This window comes from Spea bombifrons, chromosome 4, assembly GCF_027358695.1.
Source record: "Spea bombifrons isolate aSpeBom1 chromosome 4, aSpeBom1.2.pri, whole genome shotgun sequence".
Lineage (NCBI taxonomy): Eukaryota > Metazoa > Chordata > Amphibia > Anura > Pelobatidae > Spea > Spea bombifrons.
In genome coordinates this window covers 45,188,235-45,209,919 of record NC_071090.1, presented here as the reverse complement: position 1 = coordinate 45,209,919, position 21,685 = coordinate 45,188,235, and the positions used below count along the sequence as shown (strand labels likewise).

General features: G+C 38.4%; 1 protein-coding gene across 7 annotated transcripts in view; it reads right to left on the bottom strand.

Moving 5' to 3' along the window:
* SRGAP1 (SLIT-ROBO Rho GTPase activating protein 1) overlaps positions 1-21,685 on the bottom strand; it is an 85,599-nt gene that overhangs the window by 18,698 nt on the left and 45,216 nt on the right. For 2 of the 7 annotated variants that reach the window (XM_053462027.1, XM_053462029.1), the window contains exons 4-15: positions 20,055-20,117; positions 14,248-14,427; positions 13,796-13,924; positions 12,876-13,097; positions 12,145-12,246; positions 11,740-11,937; positions 11,541-11,631; positions 10,529-10,556; positions 9,455-9,557; positions 6,522-6,582; positions 6,318-6,395; positions 5,190-5,327 (exon numbers count right to left, since the gene is read on the bottom strand). In XM_053462027.1, coding sequence (XP_053318002.1) covers positions 5,190-5,327; positions 6,318-6,395; positions 6,522-6,582; positions 9,455-9,557; positions 10,529-10,556; positions 11,541-11,631; positions 11,740-11,937; positions 12,145-12,246; positions 12,876-13,097; positions 13,796-13,924; positions 14,248-14,427; positions 20,055-20,117 — 1,393 coding nt within the window. Of the gene's footprint in view, positions 1-5,189; positions 5,328-6,317; positions 6,396-6,521; positions 6,583-8,522; positions 8,557-9,454; positions 9,558-10,528; positions 10,557-11,540; positions 11,632-11,739; positions 11,938-12,144; positions 12,247-12,875; positions 13,098-13,795; positions 13,925-14,247; positions 14,428-20,054; positions 20,118-21,685 lie in introns of all 7 variants that reach the window. The other 5 variants (XM_053462028.1, XM_053462030.1, XM_053462032.1 and 2 more) reach the window with 3 other exon arrangements.

The window sequence follows — 21,685 nt, the reverse complement described above, 5'->3', positions numbered from 1 at the left end:
GACATACTATCATGTACATGGAAGAAGTTCTATGGTTTTTAACTTAAAGGGGCCCAGAAACTAAATTATTTAACGGAGGGCCAAAATGTAAAACCACAAAAGGATTTCAGGAATTGGCAAAGACATTGAAAGCATGAAAGGCCAGATTTTCATGTTTAATTGACACAAGTATCGTCTTGCCTAGAAGAAAAATAAAGCTTTGCTAAGGTAATTCTTGTGCACAAAAAAGTTAATTAAAAACAACACTGTTATTGATCTATAGAGCGGCAGCGGCTTCCCTAGCGGTTTTACTCTGTCCCATGGCAGAGAACAAGAAGCAATAATAACAACTTCAAGTATGATGCAAACAGGGATGCCTGTGAGCAATAATCCTATGAGTACCGGACCGCCGCAGACAATACCAAGCAGCTCCGGTCAACATTTTAAGTGGCAGAGCCGAGAACGCTGCAAGATGAGTCTTTCTACACAGTTTAGCGCATTTCCCCAACTTTACTTTCTGTACAATGGAGGCCAGATCAAGCTACTTTTCTCATTTCTCCTTGTAAAATGAACTGTAACTCACTAAGTAAGTTTACGATGTACTATAAAAGCCATCTAGTGTGCCAGCTATACATTTAACAGTTTTTAAAAAAACCTCCTGGACTAGAGGGGTTACGACTTAATATATATTTACTGATAACTAAGTGGTACGCTTATCGTGTTGGGTTAAAGAGTTAAAATAAATCTTCTAGTTGATGGCGGAGATGGACATATGGGGAACCGTTCACTAGACAGACTTCTAGGAAGATTAAGCCCATTGTCAGCCTCCTACGTGAATGGGTTCAAAAAGCTCGAAAAGACAGGAAATGGGGGGAGAACGGCGAGCTTCTGATTCAGCAAACCATAAAACAATAGTTGGCTGTGTGAAGCAGACGAAGGAGCCGCAGTGAAATCAGAGCACGAGGAGCTGAACGGCCTGCAGAATGCATTTCAGAAAATGCTAACACCATACAGAGAGAAACAATAAACGACGGCCACGTGGCAAACAAAATGTCCTCATTAACCCAAATAACCCGAGATACAAAATGAACCAAGCTGTCCAATTTTACAATAGATAAAGGCACAGTTCGCAGGATGGCTGATGACATAGTCGGCTGTTTTTGGACGTGGAGACATTGAGACTATTAGTGCATCTAAGACAGTCTTTACGAATGATTTGTATTCCAACAAAACAGCCAAGCCAGAAAAAATTAAAATAATAAGCCTTAAATAAATATATACAACCTTTAAATATATGTAAAAGGTAGGGAACAGAATACGAGCAAGCGTCCGGTGAATGATGTTGATTCATTAAGTAGAGATCACAATGTGATTGCCAGAAGCAAACCAAAATACAGTATTTTATGTCATTTCCTGGGAAATGCATTATAATGTTTTTTTTAATCTTTTGCCAGTAATAATGAAGGGCTTCTGCGCTGCATAGCATGTCCGCTCCAAACCACAACATACCCTAAAGTTCAATATCTGTTACCATGCGCTTTGTGATGAGCTTGGAGGGATTTGTAACAGAGGACATTACAGGATATCATCTCCAGCCGTAAGGCTTGAAGAGAAACTCTATATGATGGAATGTACACCAGAAGGGGTTTTCCATACTTGAAATCTGACCATGTGTGATGCAGTATATACAGAATCCAGGGGGGGGTGTTGGGGGGGGAAGCTACTTTTACTGTTCTTTTACTTCGATTTGAAGAAAAAAAAAAGAATATTGTGGTCAGAAGCTACAGAATTTCACTGTAAAACTTTAGAAGCATAGCATCGTTTTCATACATTATTTGGGATTCTGTACAAGTATTACTGAAAATAGATAGTCTCCTTGAGACTGGATAGGTTCTTACACTTGAAACAGATCTGCGACTATCCCTTACACAATTTTATTGAAGACCAAAAAATACATAAACCTTTTGCAGATTGAAAAGGAGATATATATATATATAATGTCATAAACTCCTTTAATGTCCATCACATTGTAAGCAACCTGGTTTAAGCCGCTCTGGCAGCATTTTGTTATGGAGTGTATGGAGAGGGGCAATGCCTTTAGAACTAGAAATGAATAGTTATGCCGCCTTTTGATACTTCAGCTCCTCCAGGGAAGTTGCTTACTTTTAAAACATCATGGCAATTAAAAGACAGAGCAAAAGCTACAAATCTCCCCAAATTTTGTGCCAGATGAATGCCCCTTGCAATAGAAACTGCATTGGGTTGAGCTATGGTAATGAAGTTGGGGAGTAATTACCAAGTGAGTGATGTGAGTTTCATAACATAAATGCATATATTTATGATCTAGCTCTGGATGACGTTACTACTCTTCACACAGCAGGAAATATGTGCATTATGTACGTTCATTTTCCACTCTCCCACACATATATTTAACGTGTATAAAGCGCAGAAATGTTTACTTTTTTATCAGGTCACGGAGTACACACAAAAGAAACCGCAGAACTTGATTTGTGAACGGGGTTTTGTTTGAAGTATCTATTGAAATGACAATGCAAATGCAAAGAAAAAAAGCCCACAAAATAAAACACAATGAAGTTCCATGCTGCAAGCTCAGGGGATTTGCATGTAAAGTGGACTGGCCATGCACTTGTGTTCAAAGAATCTGCCTTTGTATAAAAGGATGAAAACTAGCCAAAGTAGGCAAAATGATTGCAAACATATCAAAGGTTTAGATCAGATCCAGTGAATGGTATATGTGTGCAATATAACTGCATTGTAGGTGAACATACATGTATAGCTAGAGCAGGATTTTATGTTTGTGTACCAGTAGGATGCCAATGTCTACATACAATCAGTGCATTATAATTATGCGTGGTTAAATTACACATATGCACTCCGTTTTAAAGTAAATAAGTAAAGCTAGATTACAGCATCATGGCAAAGGTGATATATGTAAAATACAAAAGTCATGCGAACAGAAATTTCAGAGACTCTAGATCTCCACCATGGATAGTATAAGCAGGGTGTTTATGGGACAAATGGCACAGGCAGGGTGTTTATGGGACAAAGATGGCACAGGTAGCGTGTTTATGGGACAAAGATGGCGTACACTCGGCTGTTTGGGAACAATGCTGACTCATGCTGGGCTGTTTGGGGCAAATATGTGTGTGTAATTTCGGTGCTGGTCAGGTTCTATGTGGGCAATGTGGACGCCGCTTCTTTTGGAGGGTTATTAAAGAAAGCACTATTATATGTTCAGTAAATGTTATTTAAACGTGTTTATTTTACTTATAAGTTATTAATTTATTTTTTCAGATTTCTTGTTGTTTACAGTTGACATACAGTTTACAAATTGGTGCAATAAATATTCTTGCCAACATAATTTTGTAGATGTCTTTACATTTTTTGGGGGGGGGGGGATGCCACTTACAGGATCCGCCCCGGGTGCCAAACACTCTAGGTACGCCCCTGCCTCAGAGCAGTTTCTCCGTGCTGAGGTATTGTCCTACAGGTATTCCTCCTTGTAGTGGTTCTGGATGACAACTGGTCCAATGGAGCAGATTATTGGTAGAAGTGGGTTTTCTATAGATGTCAGTCTGTATTTTCAGACCGTCATCTATATAAATAGTCATGTCAAGGAAATTGATCTTTCTTGTCTGAAGTTCATGCGTGAACTTCATCCCGATGGTATTATTGTTGAGAATATCAACAAAACCCCCAAAAAGTGCAGGATCCCCATCCCAAAAAATCAAAATGTCATCAATGCACTGCCCCCAGAAAAAAATGTGACTAGTGTAAAATAATAAATCCTCATTAAAAACGTGCTCGTGCTCCCACCACCCCATTATTGGACTATGTGGGTGATGTCATGCTTAGTTACCTTTAAAGCAATTGGCTGGGTTTGGCAACACATCTTATATATGTGTAAACATTGGATATGATTGTTCCCTCCCCTAATCTGTGATGTCATTAAAAAAGGAGATATAAGGCCAAACAGTCTCCATTTTGGAAGCCATTAGCCCAGACCTCTGATAAAACTCTGAGGAGCGAAACATGTCAGGGGGGCTATTTGTTGGAGTTTTTAATAAGCCTGTGTCACTGGTCATAATTCAATTATTCCTGTTAGGACTGCAGCCATCAACAGTATATATGATTTGATATTATTAGTGTTATACGACTGTGGGCATATGCCCTCATGTTACAGTGACGTATACCTTTCATGGTAGGACTGGTGACACTGGTGTCTTTAAACATCTTTTTTGGTTATACCTTTTAACAAACATATTAATAAAATTGATGTTTTAGGGTGGGGTAATAATAAGGGTAATTTTGATCCCAGAAACAGGATTGGTTTGTTTTTAGTGACCTCACGTATGCTCTACTGGATAAATGGGCAAAAATTCCCACAGAAATACTCCAAAATCTTGTGGAAAGCCTTCCCAGAAGATTGGAAGCTGTTATAGCAGCAAAGAGGGGACCAACTACATATTAATGTCTATGTATTTAGAATGTGATGTCATTAAAGTCCCTGTAGGTGTAATGTTCAGGTGTCCCAATACTTTTGTCCATTTAGTGTATTTACATGTGGGTAATGAGCAGTATTTTCAATCCAGTATTCACAGTTTAACCTTTTAAGCACATTGTTCAAAAAATGTTTCATGGCTGGTCTTTAACAAATAACTTCTACTTGCTTAAAACAAACAAAAAAAATATATGTTTTCTGATCTTCTAAACTATCCCCACTTATGTAGAACGTCAGTTCCTGGGTTTGATGGAGTTCAGAGGGGCCAACGTGAACCACAAACTAGGTAAGGAGTATGCCTGTACTTGCTATGCTTTGTTCCTGCTGCTTGCCTGAACCTGATCTCTACATGAAAGAAAACACAATTAAGGATATAAGCCTCGATACTGCCTGCAAGAATATTTTCTTGCTGTGGAGAACACAAAGTTATACATAAACCAATTTAAAAAAATAGGAGCGGCCACAGCTGCAAGTATGACTGCCAGAGAGCAAGGCAGATGTGGGTCAAATTGCCTTGGAGACATCTGATAGCTTTTTTCCTCTTCCAGGAAGCGCTTGGTAGAACGCACTGGAAGGGAAATGTTCTGGGGGTTGAGCAGGAAAATGTATTTTTGTGTTTTTTTTTTAGGACAAAGAGAAGGTGCGGTAAACACATAAAAAATATACATACAAACAAATGCAGACTTACGGATGCAGGATATCAAATCGTTAAATCTTTCCCTGGGAAAGAGTGGGTTTTCTAAGCCTCGGAAATACAACTTCAGGACTCCAGCCACAGAGTTCATATCGTGATTATTCTGGTCATCAGTCAAGGGATCCTCACCTGCTTAAAAAAAAAATAAAAAAAAAACGTCTGCTCAAAAAAGGATTGCGTGTTTCTAGACATTTAAAATAGATAATTAATATTGTTTTTGTTTATTTTACTTATACTTCCCAAAATAGTTGAATTTAGTAATTCTTTTTATATGGTTATGGTGTACCGTGCCTTGTACTACAAGCAAAAAATTGTATTATATACAGAAAAATTCCAAAGTAATTATTATTATTCAATCATTTGGCAGGACCAAAAATATCAATTTTTAAAAAGTGGAAAAAATGACATGCATGATTCTACATGAAAGGTAATATGAGAACATGCAGGTAACTACATGTTACACTAACCATATGGTCTATTTATGTTCTTTTACAGCATCCCACATACGTCTTAATGAAAGGACCAGCGTCAATAATTGTAGCTAAAACAGACATGCCTTTTTTTGTAAGTAAGGATTACCATATGTCTGGTGCTCTGGCACATACTTCATCTGCAGACAATGCTAGTATACTCTTACCACATTCATGCAACGGAAGGGTATTTAAAAACCAGCCATATGACAGCAATCATTCTAACAAAGTGGAGAGCCATAGGAACGCATTGCAGAACTACAATTGTGACAAAGAAAGCTATTGTACCCAAGTGCTTGGCAAAAACCAACGCAAAGGATTATGCCACATCCTTTGCCATAACTAATATGATGCCTACGTCCGCTGTTTCCATAACGTTCAGTCTGCGGGCTAAAAGAAAGAAGGGTGCCCATGGCTGACTGAGCATCGTAGGAGTTGCAGTTTCACCTGAACATCCACCTATTTCATCCCTGTCATGTGGCTCATGTTGCCAAGATCTAGTAAAGGGGCAAAGATTCCATTAATCCCTCAGCAATAATTCACTGAATCTTAGACTATGCTTTTACGTGATCAGGGCAGGGGCAGCCTGTACGTTTCACAACTCCTGATATGTTTCATGGGTACGAAAAAAAATAAAAAAATATAAACATACCTCTTTCAAAGGCATTTTTAATATCATTGATGTCGACCTGGGAGCCGGACACTCTGAATATACCCTGGTGCTGAAGGCCTACAGATACAGAAAATATAGTTAAAAGTTATGTTTACTGTCCCAGGAGGGCATATCGATGTAAGCAATACAAAAATGTGCATGCCAATAATGGGCACAATTATCCCAAAATAAATAAAAGCTTACCATACAAGTTGATGAACCTGATACAGCTTTCCACGATGCGAGGAATAATCTGCCCAGATTCCTAAAATATACAGCACAAAAAAAGATTCTATCATTTTGTTATGTAGTGAAATAACACACGCTTCTTCTGGGAAGATGACAATCATCCAGCGATTAAGCAGTAATCTTGTGTATTCAGTGTTAAAACCTTTTACAAATTAGTAGCAAACATCCTTTCAACATATTTATCTTCACGAACCATGAAAGTCATGCCTGTTCCAGTTATGACACCCATAATCTCCAAAGATTTTTGCAGGTCAGGGTTTAGTCACACCAGGATTCCAGAATATCACTTGTCGTATTGCACGACCATAAACAATTATTATTAAGTATTCGTTATTAGACACATTTTAGAACTCTGGTGGGATTACGGAGCTAACCCTCTGTTTAGCCAGTGGGATTATGACTACCAGATTTCTGCACTTTAACCCTATGGTGTGCTTCTCGGCAGCTGTGTTTAAACTGCCGGTACATGGTATAGGGGAGTAAAAGGCTAGCAAAGGAAACAAAGACTATATGCCTTGTGTGTTGTCAAATAGATTTGCAAAGCTCCATTGCAAACTGTGCCAGATAGATTTTGCCTTTGATACAGGGATAGTGACATAATTTATAAAATACAGTGTCGGTAGAAAAGTATATGCCACTGATTTTCTCATTGTTGCATGTTTTCGCACTGAAGGCTACTTCCTAATATGAGATGTATAGGGAAACAGAGTGAAGAAATAACACATCATTTAATATGATATGTTAAAGCGACTTATCCAATATCTAATGGTGCTTGGCCACTGGTATCAGCTTTTTCACATGGAACGCAGTATTCTCCAGGATTATCCTGGTGCTTTTTGGTCCTTTTTTTAAATTTTTTTTTTGAGAGCGCTGTGGTTTCCTCATTGATACTGAGTAATCACTACTCTCTTAAATCTTTTGAATTTAGCCAATAGGTCTCTATTAGAAACCGATGTAGAACTTTCCAGGCTAAAATGTATCCGCAAATGTTTGGTGGAGGTGTTCAAGATATCCTTTGAACATGGCACAACGTGGTTTGGGATCTATGTGTGCTGACAACTTCAATCAGATGGTAAGGGCCAACATTAGTTAGACTGAATTTGGGCAGGGCTGGCCCAAACAAGTCTCAAAACACCTGACCCCAATAATTCCTTCCATTGGGCTGTTCAATGGGGAGGGGGCAGCAAAATTAGGTATCATTTCGTCTCTCAGATTCCCCCTAATAACTAAAATACTTAAAACGATCAGACCAAAATGAATATGAAGTACAGTATGTGCAACAATGCAGAAAATCATGGGACAGATACATTTCAGCACGACTGTATATATTAATATAATAATGACTTTCCAGTGACATCTGAAACACAGGTTATGTTTAGAAGACAAAATGCATATTATAATTGTGCTAGAGTTAGAAGAGCACAGACAACCGTTTGTTTAGGTAGCATTACCAATTTGCGGCACTGACATGACTGCAAAACACTGAGAAAGTTTTGCCATGTTTTTTAGTTTTTTTGTAAAAACAGTCATAATGAGCAGAGGCTTGTGAGGTAGAGACATAAGCCATCGGAGGCAGGGTTAGTTGTAATGTATGCATCAGAAACAGCTCTCTTATAAAATGATGTCTGCAGCGTTAATGAACAGGAACAGTAGTCGCTTAAAAAATGTCAAGCAGGTTGCTGGAACTTACTCTGTGCCCTAAACATAGCTTTATACACATTTTTCATTAAAATGTTGCTAGTTTCTCCTTTCCACTAGAGTGAAACTGCTTATACATCAACATTGTAGGATGCCAAACATTAATGGTGACATTTTCAATGAAAACAGCGTATTCTGGACCGGTATTGACGTGCAAACATTATTTTGTTCCGAGACAGAATGTATCGCAAGCGTGGAAAAGCAAAATGATATGCGCAGGCAAACAGATTAAACGAGAGGCTGCCAGAAGCACAATACCTGGTGTCTTGTGTGCGAATTCCTTCTTCCACGACTAGAAGCGTTATTAGAAAGACAGGATAGAAAAAAAGAGAGAGTAAATGTAGCAGAGATTCAGAAGTACTTCTAATTTCCAAGTACGACATTCCTTGAGGCACAGAGAATAGATTGGACAAAACTCGTGGATCCCTGGACAGTATCAATCACTTACCTTCCATAGTAAGTGCAGTGACTGCTATTATATTAAACACCAGTTACTTCAGTTCTTCAGGTAGATTTAGATTTCTAAACCAAACAAATTCACTTCTAAAAGTATTTTTTATGGATATTACCAAGAAATATTAGCGAGCTGATAGTTCCTGACTATTTTGGCTCTAGAACATCTAGAGCAGCAGCAAGTAAAATATTTCTGTCAACTAACGTTATGCCCGGACATGTATCCAAATGTAGTTAAGCCTTCATAGTACAGTCTGTATCTACCAAATGTTTAAATGTTTCAACATTTCATGTATACAGAGGTGGACAAGATGTGGCATGACAAAGCCAAGAAGAAGGATTAGTAATTAGGGTGAGTTGGAGGAGCACTCACTGCCAATAGAGCACTGGAAGGGAGCCGCAGTTCATTGAAACAACAATCCTTGCTGGTTTTGCTATAAAAATTTGTAAGGGGAAGGACCGTGAAGAAGCTTTTCCTGCCCAGAATGTTTAATATAACAGAGTTCAATGCACAGAATTAAAAGTCTCTACCAGGCAACCAGCTTATCCATGTTTTCACAAAGGAAGAACGCATCTGTAAATCTTTCTCTGTGACTTAAGGAAGGAGATTGATCAGAAGGGGGAAAAACAGCCCACCACAGTCTAGAGAGCAATGACCATCCTCCGCTGTCATGAGACTGATCATTACAGCAGAAGCAAAGTGTCCAAATTAGCCACCAGCATTGTAGTGCCAGTACCTTGATGAAAGATTCCAGATCCCCATTAAACAACTTGGCATTATAATGGGACTGGGGTCTGGGATTCCTTTGTTTCTGGGGTTTAGGGGGTACATTTGGAGGCCTAGGGAAGGGAATATGAGTAACAAGTGAGTAACAACAGCTTTATTTGAAAATTTAAAGGTGATTAACATTACACATAGTAGAGACATGGCCAGACAGAATACATTCCACAATGATATACGGGCTCGGGATTTCAAATTAACTCAATTCTACTTGCACAACAGTGATTATTAATTATTCGTCTGGGATATCTTAAATGGCGGAGACATTGTCCCCAGACATAGGTGAAAGTGATTTTTTTCATTATAAAGAGGCTGCAAAGTCTTTCACGCACCGATGAGTGGCTAAGTCATGCTGGCGTGTCACTTGGACTACAAACACTGTACTCTGCAGAAACAAAACCCCGTTCTTCACAGCGCTGGATTTACTGGATTCATTTCCCTACAGGAAATACCTATGTGTATCTTAAAGCACATTAGCTTTGGCTACATGAAAATAGGTGGAGGCTTGTCTTATGTATTTTTATGTATGAAAGTTCACTTTAGAGGTCAAGCAAACATGAACAGCAGCATATTTTTAAATTCCACCTGATTTAATAAACTGCTAATAATACAAGACACATGCTACTGTATGTCTACATTAATATGGAATCCCTAAAAGTTAATAAAAGCTGTGTAAACACAGGTACAAGATTAAAGATTCATATATCATAAAAAAATTCTACATAAATCCTATAGACTGCCTCAAGCCGTCTTTCCCAACAACTGGCTTAAGCCACGCATAACCCCCATAGCCATGATTTTAAATAGGGTCAAAGCAGTGCTGCTGCTCTATTTTTGGACCCATTTAATCATTTTGTATAGTTGTTTTTGTAGTTTGTATAGAGGTTTAAATTTTTAACTGTGGGACGGGGAACCAGAGCATAATATAAACCATGATGTCATATGCCTAACAGGTCTATTGTTGGTTCATTTTTCAGCCAACTTAACTAAAAGCAAAGTAGCACCTAACAGAAAGCAAACGTATTCTTACCTTGTAGTCATGTATTCTGCCCTATGACCTAAAAGAAGAACAGATTTATAGGACATGAATGAAGCTTTTAAGGTGTGTCTGCAATCAAACTTCACAAGGATTGAAATCTAATTTGCATTCATTTACAGAGTAAGATTAATTTTTATTTAGACAGACTCAATCTACCAGCATGTTCACCGCTTTTTGGGGTGTAGGAACGAACATTAAAATCAGACACTTGCTAATACATTTCACTTTCTATATTTGTGTCTCCGTACTTTCCGCTTCAGTTGCTTTGCGCACAACAGATAACTCATGAGTGTGTAATGAGTTGTCTGCAAATGCAAAATGGGTTTTGCTGTATTTTATGGGTAGAAAACCCTGTCTGGGCTTGGCTGAGTATGTGAAAAGATACAGCGGAGTTGATTTAACATAATGCTCATTAGGTGTATTTGAAGAATCTCTAGCATTCACAGCACAAAGTCATGTCAACCATGGCTTGTATCATGATAGGACACACACTTGGCCCCACACAGCTTAGTACCAGAAGGTTAAAACAGATATAACCACCAATACGACCTCCATTTAAGATCTACATGACAAATAGAAGTTTGGGTTCTACTTTTAAAGAAATGAAAGTTCTCATGAAATTTTCTTTGGCGTGAGTAGAAAAGTAAGCCCTTCTTCAGACATACAGACACATGACTTAGTGGGAAACAGCATTGTAATGTAATGTGAAAGTGTTATGTAAATTTATATGGTTTTTTTCCCTGTAAGTTGTGAAACGCAATAAAAACTATTGAACCATTGACTTTTGTGAGATAACTGGGAATGCCATGTGCTTCTGATTCAGCAGTGATCACTTTCATCTATGAACTAGAAAGATTCCTCTTATCCCATAGCAATAAACACCACATTTCCTTTTAAAGTTTTCAAAGAAGAAATACTTTAACGTTAAAAAGGTAGATTATTAGTTGATGCAATCACGGGTGGCTCTCACTGCTTTGAGTGGCTGAATAATCTCGTTCATTACCTTTGACTTCTGAAAAAGTCCTCTGCAGCAAGTCATGTTTGGCTTGGAGTTTTGTGATGAGATTGCTTCCGTCTAGATGTTCCCATAACTTCTAAATACAATTATAATAAGACATTGTTATCACTGTACAACAAACTTTGTGAATATTATCATGATATTTAGAAGAGGAATAAGTAAATCAGTTCGATTAGACTCTTACCATGAAGTAAAACTGTTCCGTCTCTTGCTGATTTGCTCGCCTTTTTGCGATACTAGGCTTACTTAAGTATGTCTCTGAGACAGTGGATTTTACAGACTCCGTGGAACGACTATGTTGAAAGCACTCAGACACATCATAATCCTCAATGGTGGCCATATCTTGGATAGTCTGTAGGGTGGCTTCTGTAGTTTTCTTCACCTAGAAAAAAGGAATATATTTTATCCTTTAAATATATTTGCTTAGATGCACATAACATTTTTACCAATGGTGAGCTGGGGTTGTGGTTTAGTTAAAAGTGGAAATACTGTGCAAATAAGGTTTAATTATAATTATACAAAAGAATACGATCAGAGAGAATATAAGACTACAGACATGGCACAATATTACATCAATACACTCCTCTACCTCTTCGTTTTCTATTTTCAGCATCGCCAGTCGAGATTGGAGCTGCTGGTAGCGGACCACAAGTTCTCCCTGCAGAGGCTGCTGGGCGCTCACCTGGCAAACCTTGGTTTTAAAATAAAAACAACACACATTCAGATGTTACAGAACACTTAACATTCCCTAACAAGAGCAATAATCACTTCTACATCACTGCGTATCACTGAGTGAATACTTCATCATGTAGACATTTTTAGATCACTGCACTTCAGTGCCACCTGGAACAACCCATCAAGTGGTACATTGTGACAAGCACTTTCATGTCAAACTGCAGTGCTTGTACCTTTCTTCAGCGCTAGCACCTGGAAATATTAAGCTTGTTAAGATCTTCTTAAAGTACGGTACTTTTTGAAACTAATCTGTAGCTCGGTCATTCTTAATAAAAACTGCTGAGTAAATTACGTACAATACCTTTATGTAGTGTTGTGGAGATCAAAAGTTGTGATAACCACCAGACAGTAGAAAGAATGCTCACAAAACCGTTTGCAAAAGGCTGCTTTTTTGGGAGCTGCTGCGGTACGGTTATCTAACATTCAGTTTCCCCCCCCCCCATACACAGTAGGACTGTAATTCTACAAGCTTTATTTTCTGGCTTTTGAGCCAACAACCCATTTTTAACGCCGCCACCATTGCCAGGATGAGTATCGCTGACATCTAATAAATTATACAAAAGTCAATGTAGTGTGTGCTCTTACTTCATCACCGAGGTGAGGCTGAAACTCAAACTTCATTGGCGGGCAGAAAGCCGTGGGGTACATCTCCATAAACCTTTGCTTGTCATTCCTGGGTTCCAGGTTATCTACTGCGTTTTCTATTATGTCTAGGCCTTCATGTCGGGAAGTCTCAAGGTTGTATTCAGCAGACAGATACGTTCTTAGGGCTCGGTTTAAACTAGCATGATATCCAAGGTCACAGCACTGTAAGGAGACAAAAAAAAAACACAAAACTTTGCTTGTCTAGGTTTACGAAGTGTACAAAGTTACAATGCTTAAACAACTCATTCTATATCTGTCCTTTAAAAAGGGAGATATTTCCTTAGGGACAGGGGCAGATTAACAATGGGGCAAACGTAGCCTTTGTGCACCCCCTGCCCAAGGTTTACAAAGCTTGAAGTAATCCAAATAAGATCACCTTCATTACACCAAGTGTAAGGGTATAATAAATGCAAAATTAGTCTAATCTACCTACTACATTTCTAAATTGCAGGTGCTGTATCGACACGACAACGGGGCATCATGATCAAAAATACAACCCGGATCAAATAATATTAAATGTACTACAGGTACAGGTAGTGTCATTATGCTAAAAATATTCCCAAGCGTGGAGGTCCTTGTTTAATAAATTATAGTATACAGCTACAACAATAGTATGAAAGTGGAAATGGCCGACTATAAACAAAGCCTGATGTTGCTTGGCAACTTTGCTATAATAATCCAAAAGAACGTCAATGTGTGCCATCTACAAGACAATACAATGGAAATGAAATTTATTTCATTGTTCAGACAGGAAGATATTGTCAGCCTTCCCCCCACCAGCTATATAAAATTCATTAAAACCATACAATTCAGGCCTTCACCATGACTCATAGCAAACAAAACAGAAGCAAAGAACTTACATCAATTAAATCCGAAAGGTCATGTATGTAGTACTTGAAAACTGAAGCATTTGTCGCTTCCAGCGTTAGTAAGTATTCGTTCCGTGCTTTAATTGACTTTAGCTTGTTCTCCGAGTATTTGGCTTGACGCTGCAGAGAAAACAGAAAGGGTAAAGAGCCATAAGAATTTTCCAGAAGAAGAAGAAAAAAAAAAAAAAAAAGTTATCCACTGATATAGCGCCAATAATTGAACGCACCCTTTTAATCTGCCATGTTTATGACTAGCAGACAGAGCTGTGAAGTCTACCAGCTTAATTAAATCATTGGAGCATTACAACCACATGTCCCATCATTGGCAATTTATTACGTATAAGCCTCACGACTGTGAAAAGCAGACTACGTAAATCTTTAGAATTAGTTTATTCCCCTAGATCCCAATTATATGGTGCTGTGTTTAGAAAGAGTCCCCCTACCTTCTCTTTCATTTTCTCAATTTTTTTGACGGAGCTTCTTCTTTGGTGTTTGTCCTCCAATCTAAGGTGGAACACAGGGTCGGACCTTCCGATCTGCTTCTCTTCTTGCTTCTCTGCTTCCTTCAGCTTACATTCTGCATTGATACTCTCTGCATGATACATGTGGTAGGTCTTCATGACCTGAAGAAACGGGGCAAAACACTATCAGTTATTTGGTCCATGGTGTCAAAACGAGAGTTAAGGTACAGGTCACACTCATTCCATAGACATTTGTGCCACTGTCTGAAGCCACTACTGGAATGGACTCCAATTTATTTCAGTTGAAAACAGATATGACAGAGTAAGTATGAGACACATTTTAAAGTTCTATTCTCTCTTCCTCAGATGGAGCTTCTGTATTTAAAGTGTAAATTTGAGGCATCAATTTTTAATTGTAGTGTTATGCATATGCTTAAACAGTGCCAACACTTGGGAGTTTCATGATTGACTCCAATATACTAATGGCACTAACATGCTCAAAAATAAAGTCCAGTATATGTGTAGAGCTAAATTTACACCAGAGGATGAGGGACTGCTGACGCTAACGCTTTCTAAGTAAGAGAAGGAACGGAGAACCAGCCTCTTTGTTTAAGCAACGAAGCAGTGAAACAGCATTTTAAGTTTTTGCGTTCTTACTATAAAGTTTGGTAAAATAGACACTCTGCAAAAGAAAGACTCTAAAGCATTGCAAAAAAAAACAAAAACAGTTTACTCGGAGTAAAACACTGATTCTGCTAGACACAGAGAGAAGCAAAGCAATATTGAAGCCAGCACGTATATATTTTATTAAACTGAATACCAGTACAATTCACCTGTGTATACAAACTTTACCATCATTATACCACTTTGGCACCAATTATCCTGTTGACTGACTACTCATTACCAAACAGTTTAAATACTATGAAGTATATGAACATTGTCCTTTGCCCGTATAACCCACGTGAAATCTCATGAATAGCAAAGGTTGTCAGTATAAAATAAAGAGATGACTGAAATATTTTGTTGGACGTAGAATTTGTGAATACAGAAAAGCCTAGTGATGACTAACTTGTACCAGGACCATGGCTTAAATAAACAGTCACGCCACTGAAGCATGACTTTACCGCAGTAAATAAAGTAATAATGAATCTATTTGAGATTAGTAAACATTTGTCACTCTACACACACTGAATCCAATGCCTATGGAGCTAACCAATATCAAAGTTTATTTACAATTACAATATATAACATTGCAATGTAAATATTAACTATATTTGCCAAAAAGGCAACTTGTCGCATTTGTTATTGAGATCTAGTTCTCCTAAGCAGAAGGTGGGAGTATATAGTGTTGTTTACATTAACATGGGCTAGAATGAACAAAAAACATGTTGTTTTCTCTTATTTTTTTTCCAATCAACTTCCATTAAATGGACTTCTCCAAGCAGACCTAGAGTTGTTATATGTTGGGCGATTTTCCCTGATCAAATACCACACTGAAATGATTCTTTATGCCAATGAAGTCCGTTCCTCTACAGACTTATTAGAGTGTCTGACTGGATTATTAATGAGATTAGTTTAGGGTTCCATGAAGCCTCATCACATCTCCTGCACGCTAAGAAATTGGAGGTGGGTAAGGAGGTAAATGCATATAGGGGGATACTTTATACGTTCATTGCCTAGCAGACTGAAATAAGATAATAGAGCCAGAACAAACATAAATGGCTAATATGCAGAAACTATAGCCGTTTCATTATTTTACTATGGTGGGCATTGGACATTTCAGATGTATGATAAAAAACACTTGACTTTCACCATTACATCCAGGAGGTCTCAAAATCATTTCCTTGTGATATCCCATCTGGATTATTGCAATTATCTATTAACCGGCGTGCCACCTTTCACCACTCTAAACACTTCTGCCAGACTAACCATTTTATTCCACAGCTCCACATGAGCTGCACTGCCTTTATGTTCTTATATGAAAATACTCTATTAACTGCCCTCTTCGCCCAACCTTACCACTTGTGTCTCCAGATGCTGCATCTATTCTCTAGAATTCTATCAGATTCCCTCATACTTTTCCTCACTTTAAATAAGTTCCAAAGGAGCATAAAGCATGCCCTCTTAATAACCGGCAACATGTATTCCGGAAAGAAACCCTCTGTTCCCGCACACTGTTAGTTTTCTACTCTCCCTCGTTGCAGTACCCCTAGAAAGCCAAATGGAGTTATAATACAAGCACTGGTCAATATGATTAATGGCATTGGGTCTTTCATGAAACACCATACATCCTTTCAAAAACAAATGACACCTTTGGACACATTATTTTTCATTAAATGCTCCTTTCCTGGCAGCTGTAACCAGTGGGACTTATAGATGGGTTTGCAATCCGCTGCCTGCTCCGTGGTCTTAAGATGAAATCTCCTTTATGAATGAACTGTCGGTATAACACACTGATAACGTCAATCTGGCATGCAGTCGTTCCAATGACAAATGCCAAACGTGCTACTGTTAAATTCTTTCTAGTTAAAGAAGCCACGGCTGATGATTAGTGGATTACACATTTCATGCATTATTTGAAACTGCCATCTGGAAAAATACTGTGTAGCGAGAGTAAACAACCACGGCCTGATTTTAAAATAAGAATATAAACCAGTTTCTCTGCCAAGTAATTTCTGAAACGTCACAAGACATTAGGACTGACAAACAGAAAACGATAATTATTTTTCATAGCCCCGGCATTAGGAAACAATAACTACGTACACATTTTTAGAAACTGGAACAAAAAGATTGAATAAGTGGGTTTGTTACAGAGACAGTAGCACAGGGCTATATAAATGAACCGAATGCTACTCTGTAATACTTTCATAATCAACAAACCTGTAACACAAAGTATTTTCTTTGTATCCAAAAGATACTATGTGTAAAACATAATTAAAATAAGAGGTATTTTACATGTACACAAACCATAGTGTTTGCATAAACCCAGCAAATGGATGGTCTTTGCTGTCACAAACCACCTTTTATGATCTACCGTTTATGTACCACGTGCTGAAAACATCCAGAACCAAATTTATGTATTGATTTATAAAGTGGTATCAAAATTATATTATATTGTAGAATCTGTGGCTGGATTTTCCAGCCCTGGGCTACACATTGTTTTATCGCATTTCCCATAACTTGGTGGTGCAATGTATTTATCCAGTAGTGACGGAGAAGGAGAATAGATTAAGGATATCCTGATGCAAAAGCCATGCATTAGAATCTGTCCCTGCAGACAGGGTAGGATACAGGATTGGCTCTATCCAGACTATTTGTGGAGGATCACAATTCATTTACAAATAAACTGGTAAAACGACCTACTAATTACTAGTATCATCATATTCCATGGAGCTGTACAATAGGTAAACAGGACATAAAACACAGAACTGGATGTACAGAAATAAAAAGATGGAGAGCCCTTCTCGAACACTTACAACCTGGAGTATGTATTAATTACTTATTAATACACTGGGATGCTTCATGAACGTTGTAATATTTCTCTAATGGTAGTGCTGTATGTTAACATCTTGTTTAATATCAAATGTATGCATGCACATACTCGTACATCTCTAGAGCTAATTAATGGGCCACATGGAGAACTGTCAGTGACGTCCATGTCAAGGCGATATACTTGACAGGCACGTTCCATGCTGGAGGACATGAGAGCTCAGGGAGTAACTTTCTGTTTTGCTGCCTGGTTGATGATTGATCTTGAGAGTACGTCTGAAGGCATAGTGCTCTGCAAATAGCATTCAGTGCACAGCAGACATAGGACGTGGTGCTCATCTCTGCAACACAAGAAAGGTTGGTGCTTGACCTTAATACGCTTACATTTAGATGAAGCACCCAACATCCGATGCAACCAAGAAAGTGACAGCATGTACGGTATTTAGTTTATACAATTTTATAAGGACAAAAATCCACCATTCTAAGCAATCAATGTGCCACCTCACATGTTGAATGAAAAGACACTAAGACCAAAGGGGCATGGATCTACCCTACCCCACCCCAGCTGTTAAAGGAAAAGATCGGGTTGATATATGTAGGTATTTGTTGTGTGGCATACAACAAGCTGAATACAGGAAGCCGAGGCAAAACAAGCTCCTACAAAGCAATTACAAAGATCCTTACCACAAGCTACTGTCCCTGCATTTGAATATATAGATTGGTGAATCTCAGTGTACTGGACCTGAACGTCTTCAGCACGTGGTTACTTGCCGCTAAGTGCCTTATAGCCACAAGTAATGTTATATGGCGGGACCATTGCCAGTATAAGAGTCTACTACTTTCGGGCAGATTGCATACAGATCTATGTCTGAATATTTTTTTTTTGGAGCATCATCCATCTTCCTTTTAAATCCAGTACAATAATAACATTGCACAATTGGGATTTAAAACTACAACAAGAAGCTTCTCTTTGATTTGCAGTTATGCTTCATCCTGCATACAAACAAGCTAACTAACCCTGTAAAAACAAAACTTACCACGGAAAATTAAAAACATAAGCCTGCATGGTCTATAAAACATAACAAGCCTGCCAAATGACATCGATTTTCTATACACTAGGGAATCAACACTTTTAACAGAAATGACATTTCTAGCAAAAGGACATCTTTTTCACATATAATCAATTAGCAGTGGAGAAATTGGAGACATTTTAGTATTTTATGTAGCATGCCTTTATGGTGCTGAATTATAGCAAAGTTCCGAGTATGAAATTTCAGGAATCCTTGCACTTTGCATAATAAGCATGTTAAGGTCAGGCTTTAATCCATGTGCACACTGTAATTCACAGTAACACATTACAGATAATTTCCAAAAGGCAGACACATGGCAACGGGAATTATTAAAGGGAAGGAAGCAGTATGAGCAGTAATAAAAGAATACAAATTCTTCTCATTTTTATTGTTGTGCAGCGTGTCGGAGATGCTATCTTGTAAACCTTCTCTAGCAGAGTCAGGAAAACCATTGCCGCGGAGACCACGACTTCTACTTGGGCTGACCAATGTTGGTGGTGCCAATGCAGTCCAACATTCAGTTCTGATTTTATCTCAGATGCAACCTTTAAGTAACATCAAGAACAATGACTCATGGAAAAATAAAGGCATCTTAACTGCCAGGGTTATGGAATGTTTATTTACCTGCTTTTAACGCTCTAATGGAGGAGTTTGCTGAATATATTATGAAGGACAAACCATGGAAAGTTTCCCCTGCCAGAAAAGCTTGCTTGGCCCTGTATAATACATAGTCAAACCAGTGATATTCCTTTAAATCTATATCACTGATTAAATAATGTTTGACGGAGGGCCAGGCCAGCACGGGGGGGAAATCTTCCTGGGGTTGGACTTTTATAATGTACAGTGAAGTGAGTGAGGTAGTTGAAACACTGTACATGCATTAATGAATAAAGCATAGATTTTGAAGAACTTGATAGCTTGACTCAATCCAAGTAACCCAAGTTCTACGTTGGCAAAGGCATCACATCCAGGCTCAGCTTAAAAGGCTTTTCATTATGATAGATGATAGCTAGCTCCAGAACACAGGGCTGCATGAACATCTGTCCTACTTCCAGTTTTCCTTTCATAAAGGTTATGTATTTATCATGCAGGAGAGTGCCTTTTGAAGTCTCGTTGAGATGTTTTGCCTGCAGAGGCAAAGGCCTGAAGCTTGCCGTCACTTGAAACCCCGCTGTACAATACCCAGAAAAAAGAAAAAAAACTAAAAAACACTGCGTATTCGCTGCTTACCGTGTACAGTTCGTTAAGGACTCTCATCAAATCTTCATGCAGTTGAAAGGCAATTTCTTTGCTCTGTAATGAAAGAAAAAAGTGTAGGTCAGGTCAGTGTTAGCAAGAGCTATGCAAAAAGAAAAACTTCAACTTACTTCATGTTTTATTTTAAAAACAACATTTTATTTGCCCATCAGCCTGTTTTGGTTAGGTTTAGATTAAAAGGTACTATTTTACTTATAGAAGCTATTAACAGTACTAAGATTTGGGGTAACAATGTCCTGATTTGAAGTCCCTTCTCCGTCATCTTTCCTCTAAAGACAGCTGTCACTCAAAGAGTAGTAATAACTTACCTACCTTCCTCATGAAGGTGAGAAGTAACTTAATGCAGATAGAATGTACCTATTGTATAACGTGACAAGCCTCTAATACCTATATGTTTCAATTGAAAACAATACAAAAGTGGTGGACTGCTTAAGCTCAACCACACTATATGCTCTAAATATTCATTGCAGGGATGTGAACAATGTTCGCATTCGTGAAATGCATGAAATGCGTCCCTAACAACACTGTTAATCTAACAAAGCCTAATTTTCAGCATTCCGTGACCAAGTAAAGTATTTGGGGTTTGTCAGCAATTACGTTAAGCAGGGGACAGATTTTAGAGCTGGTCTGAGCAGTGTTAAGAATGGGTGTTTTAGAGCCTTAACAGAGAGACATAAATCCTCCGCAAATAATCCACCAGCGGCATTGTAGTAACATTACTGAGAAAAGAAAGCGATCTGTTCATTCTCACACGCAGAATGATCTACAGATCATATAACGTCTCCTTACTGAATGAATGGAAGCATCTTTAAAATGTAACACATTAATATAATATATTATATATACATACATATACACACACACACAGCATTATAATAATCATGCAAAGAAGAAAACCTATAAACACACAATATTGTCACAAAAGGCTGTGCTGATATATAGACAGTGTCGCCGGTGATAAATGTTTGTAATAAAACACAGTAGTTGCATACTACCGCTTAACCAGAAACTGAATATGAATAATACATAACATACAATGCAGATTTATTATATCCGCATGAATATTTACAAAATCTAAACTATGATATGTTTGTACTACAAATAATGTCAATAAAATCATTTCCAAACCATTCACTCAGCTCAGAGCTGTTCTCACAGTTCAATAGAGGTACGTTCCGGACGTTATATTTACATTTATGCATATGACAACGGCCCCTTTAAAATGTTATAGGTTATGTGCATTGCCAATGTCTGCAGAAGATACTGCAGAATCCTCTTCTGCAGAATCCCCCCATATGCATTTGTCCCTTTCCACAACCCCCTAGCCAGCTGCCACGCAGGAGACGCGCCCAGCCACATCTCCGTCAATTTCGATATTTTTTCATTTTGAAGAACGCGTTTTAAAGCATACCTCCGGGCATCTACCCGCAGTGAATCGGGAAGCCGGGGACGGAGCTTGGGAGGTAGATGCGACACAAACTGGCAGCGCTGCTGTGCATGCATTCCAAACCACAGGTCAGGTCATTGCGGTCAGGAATCCCACTGTCCCACCAAGCTCTCCCTTCGTCCCCGAAAAAAAAAGGGAAAGCTATAGAGCTTGGTTG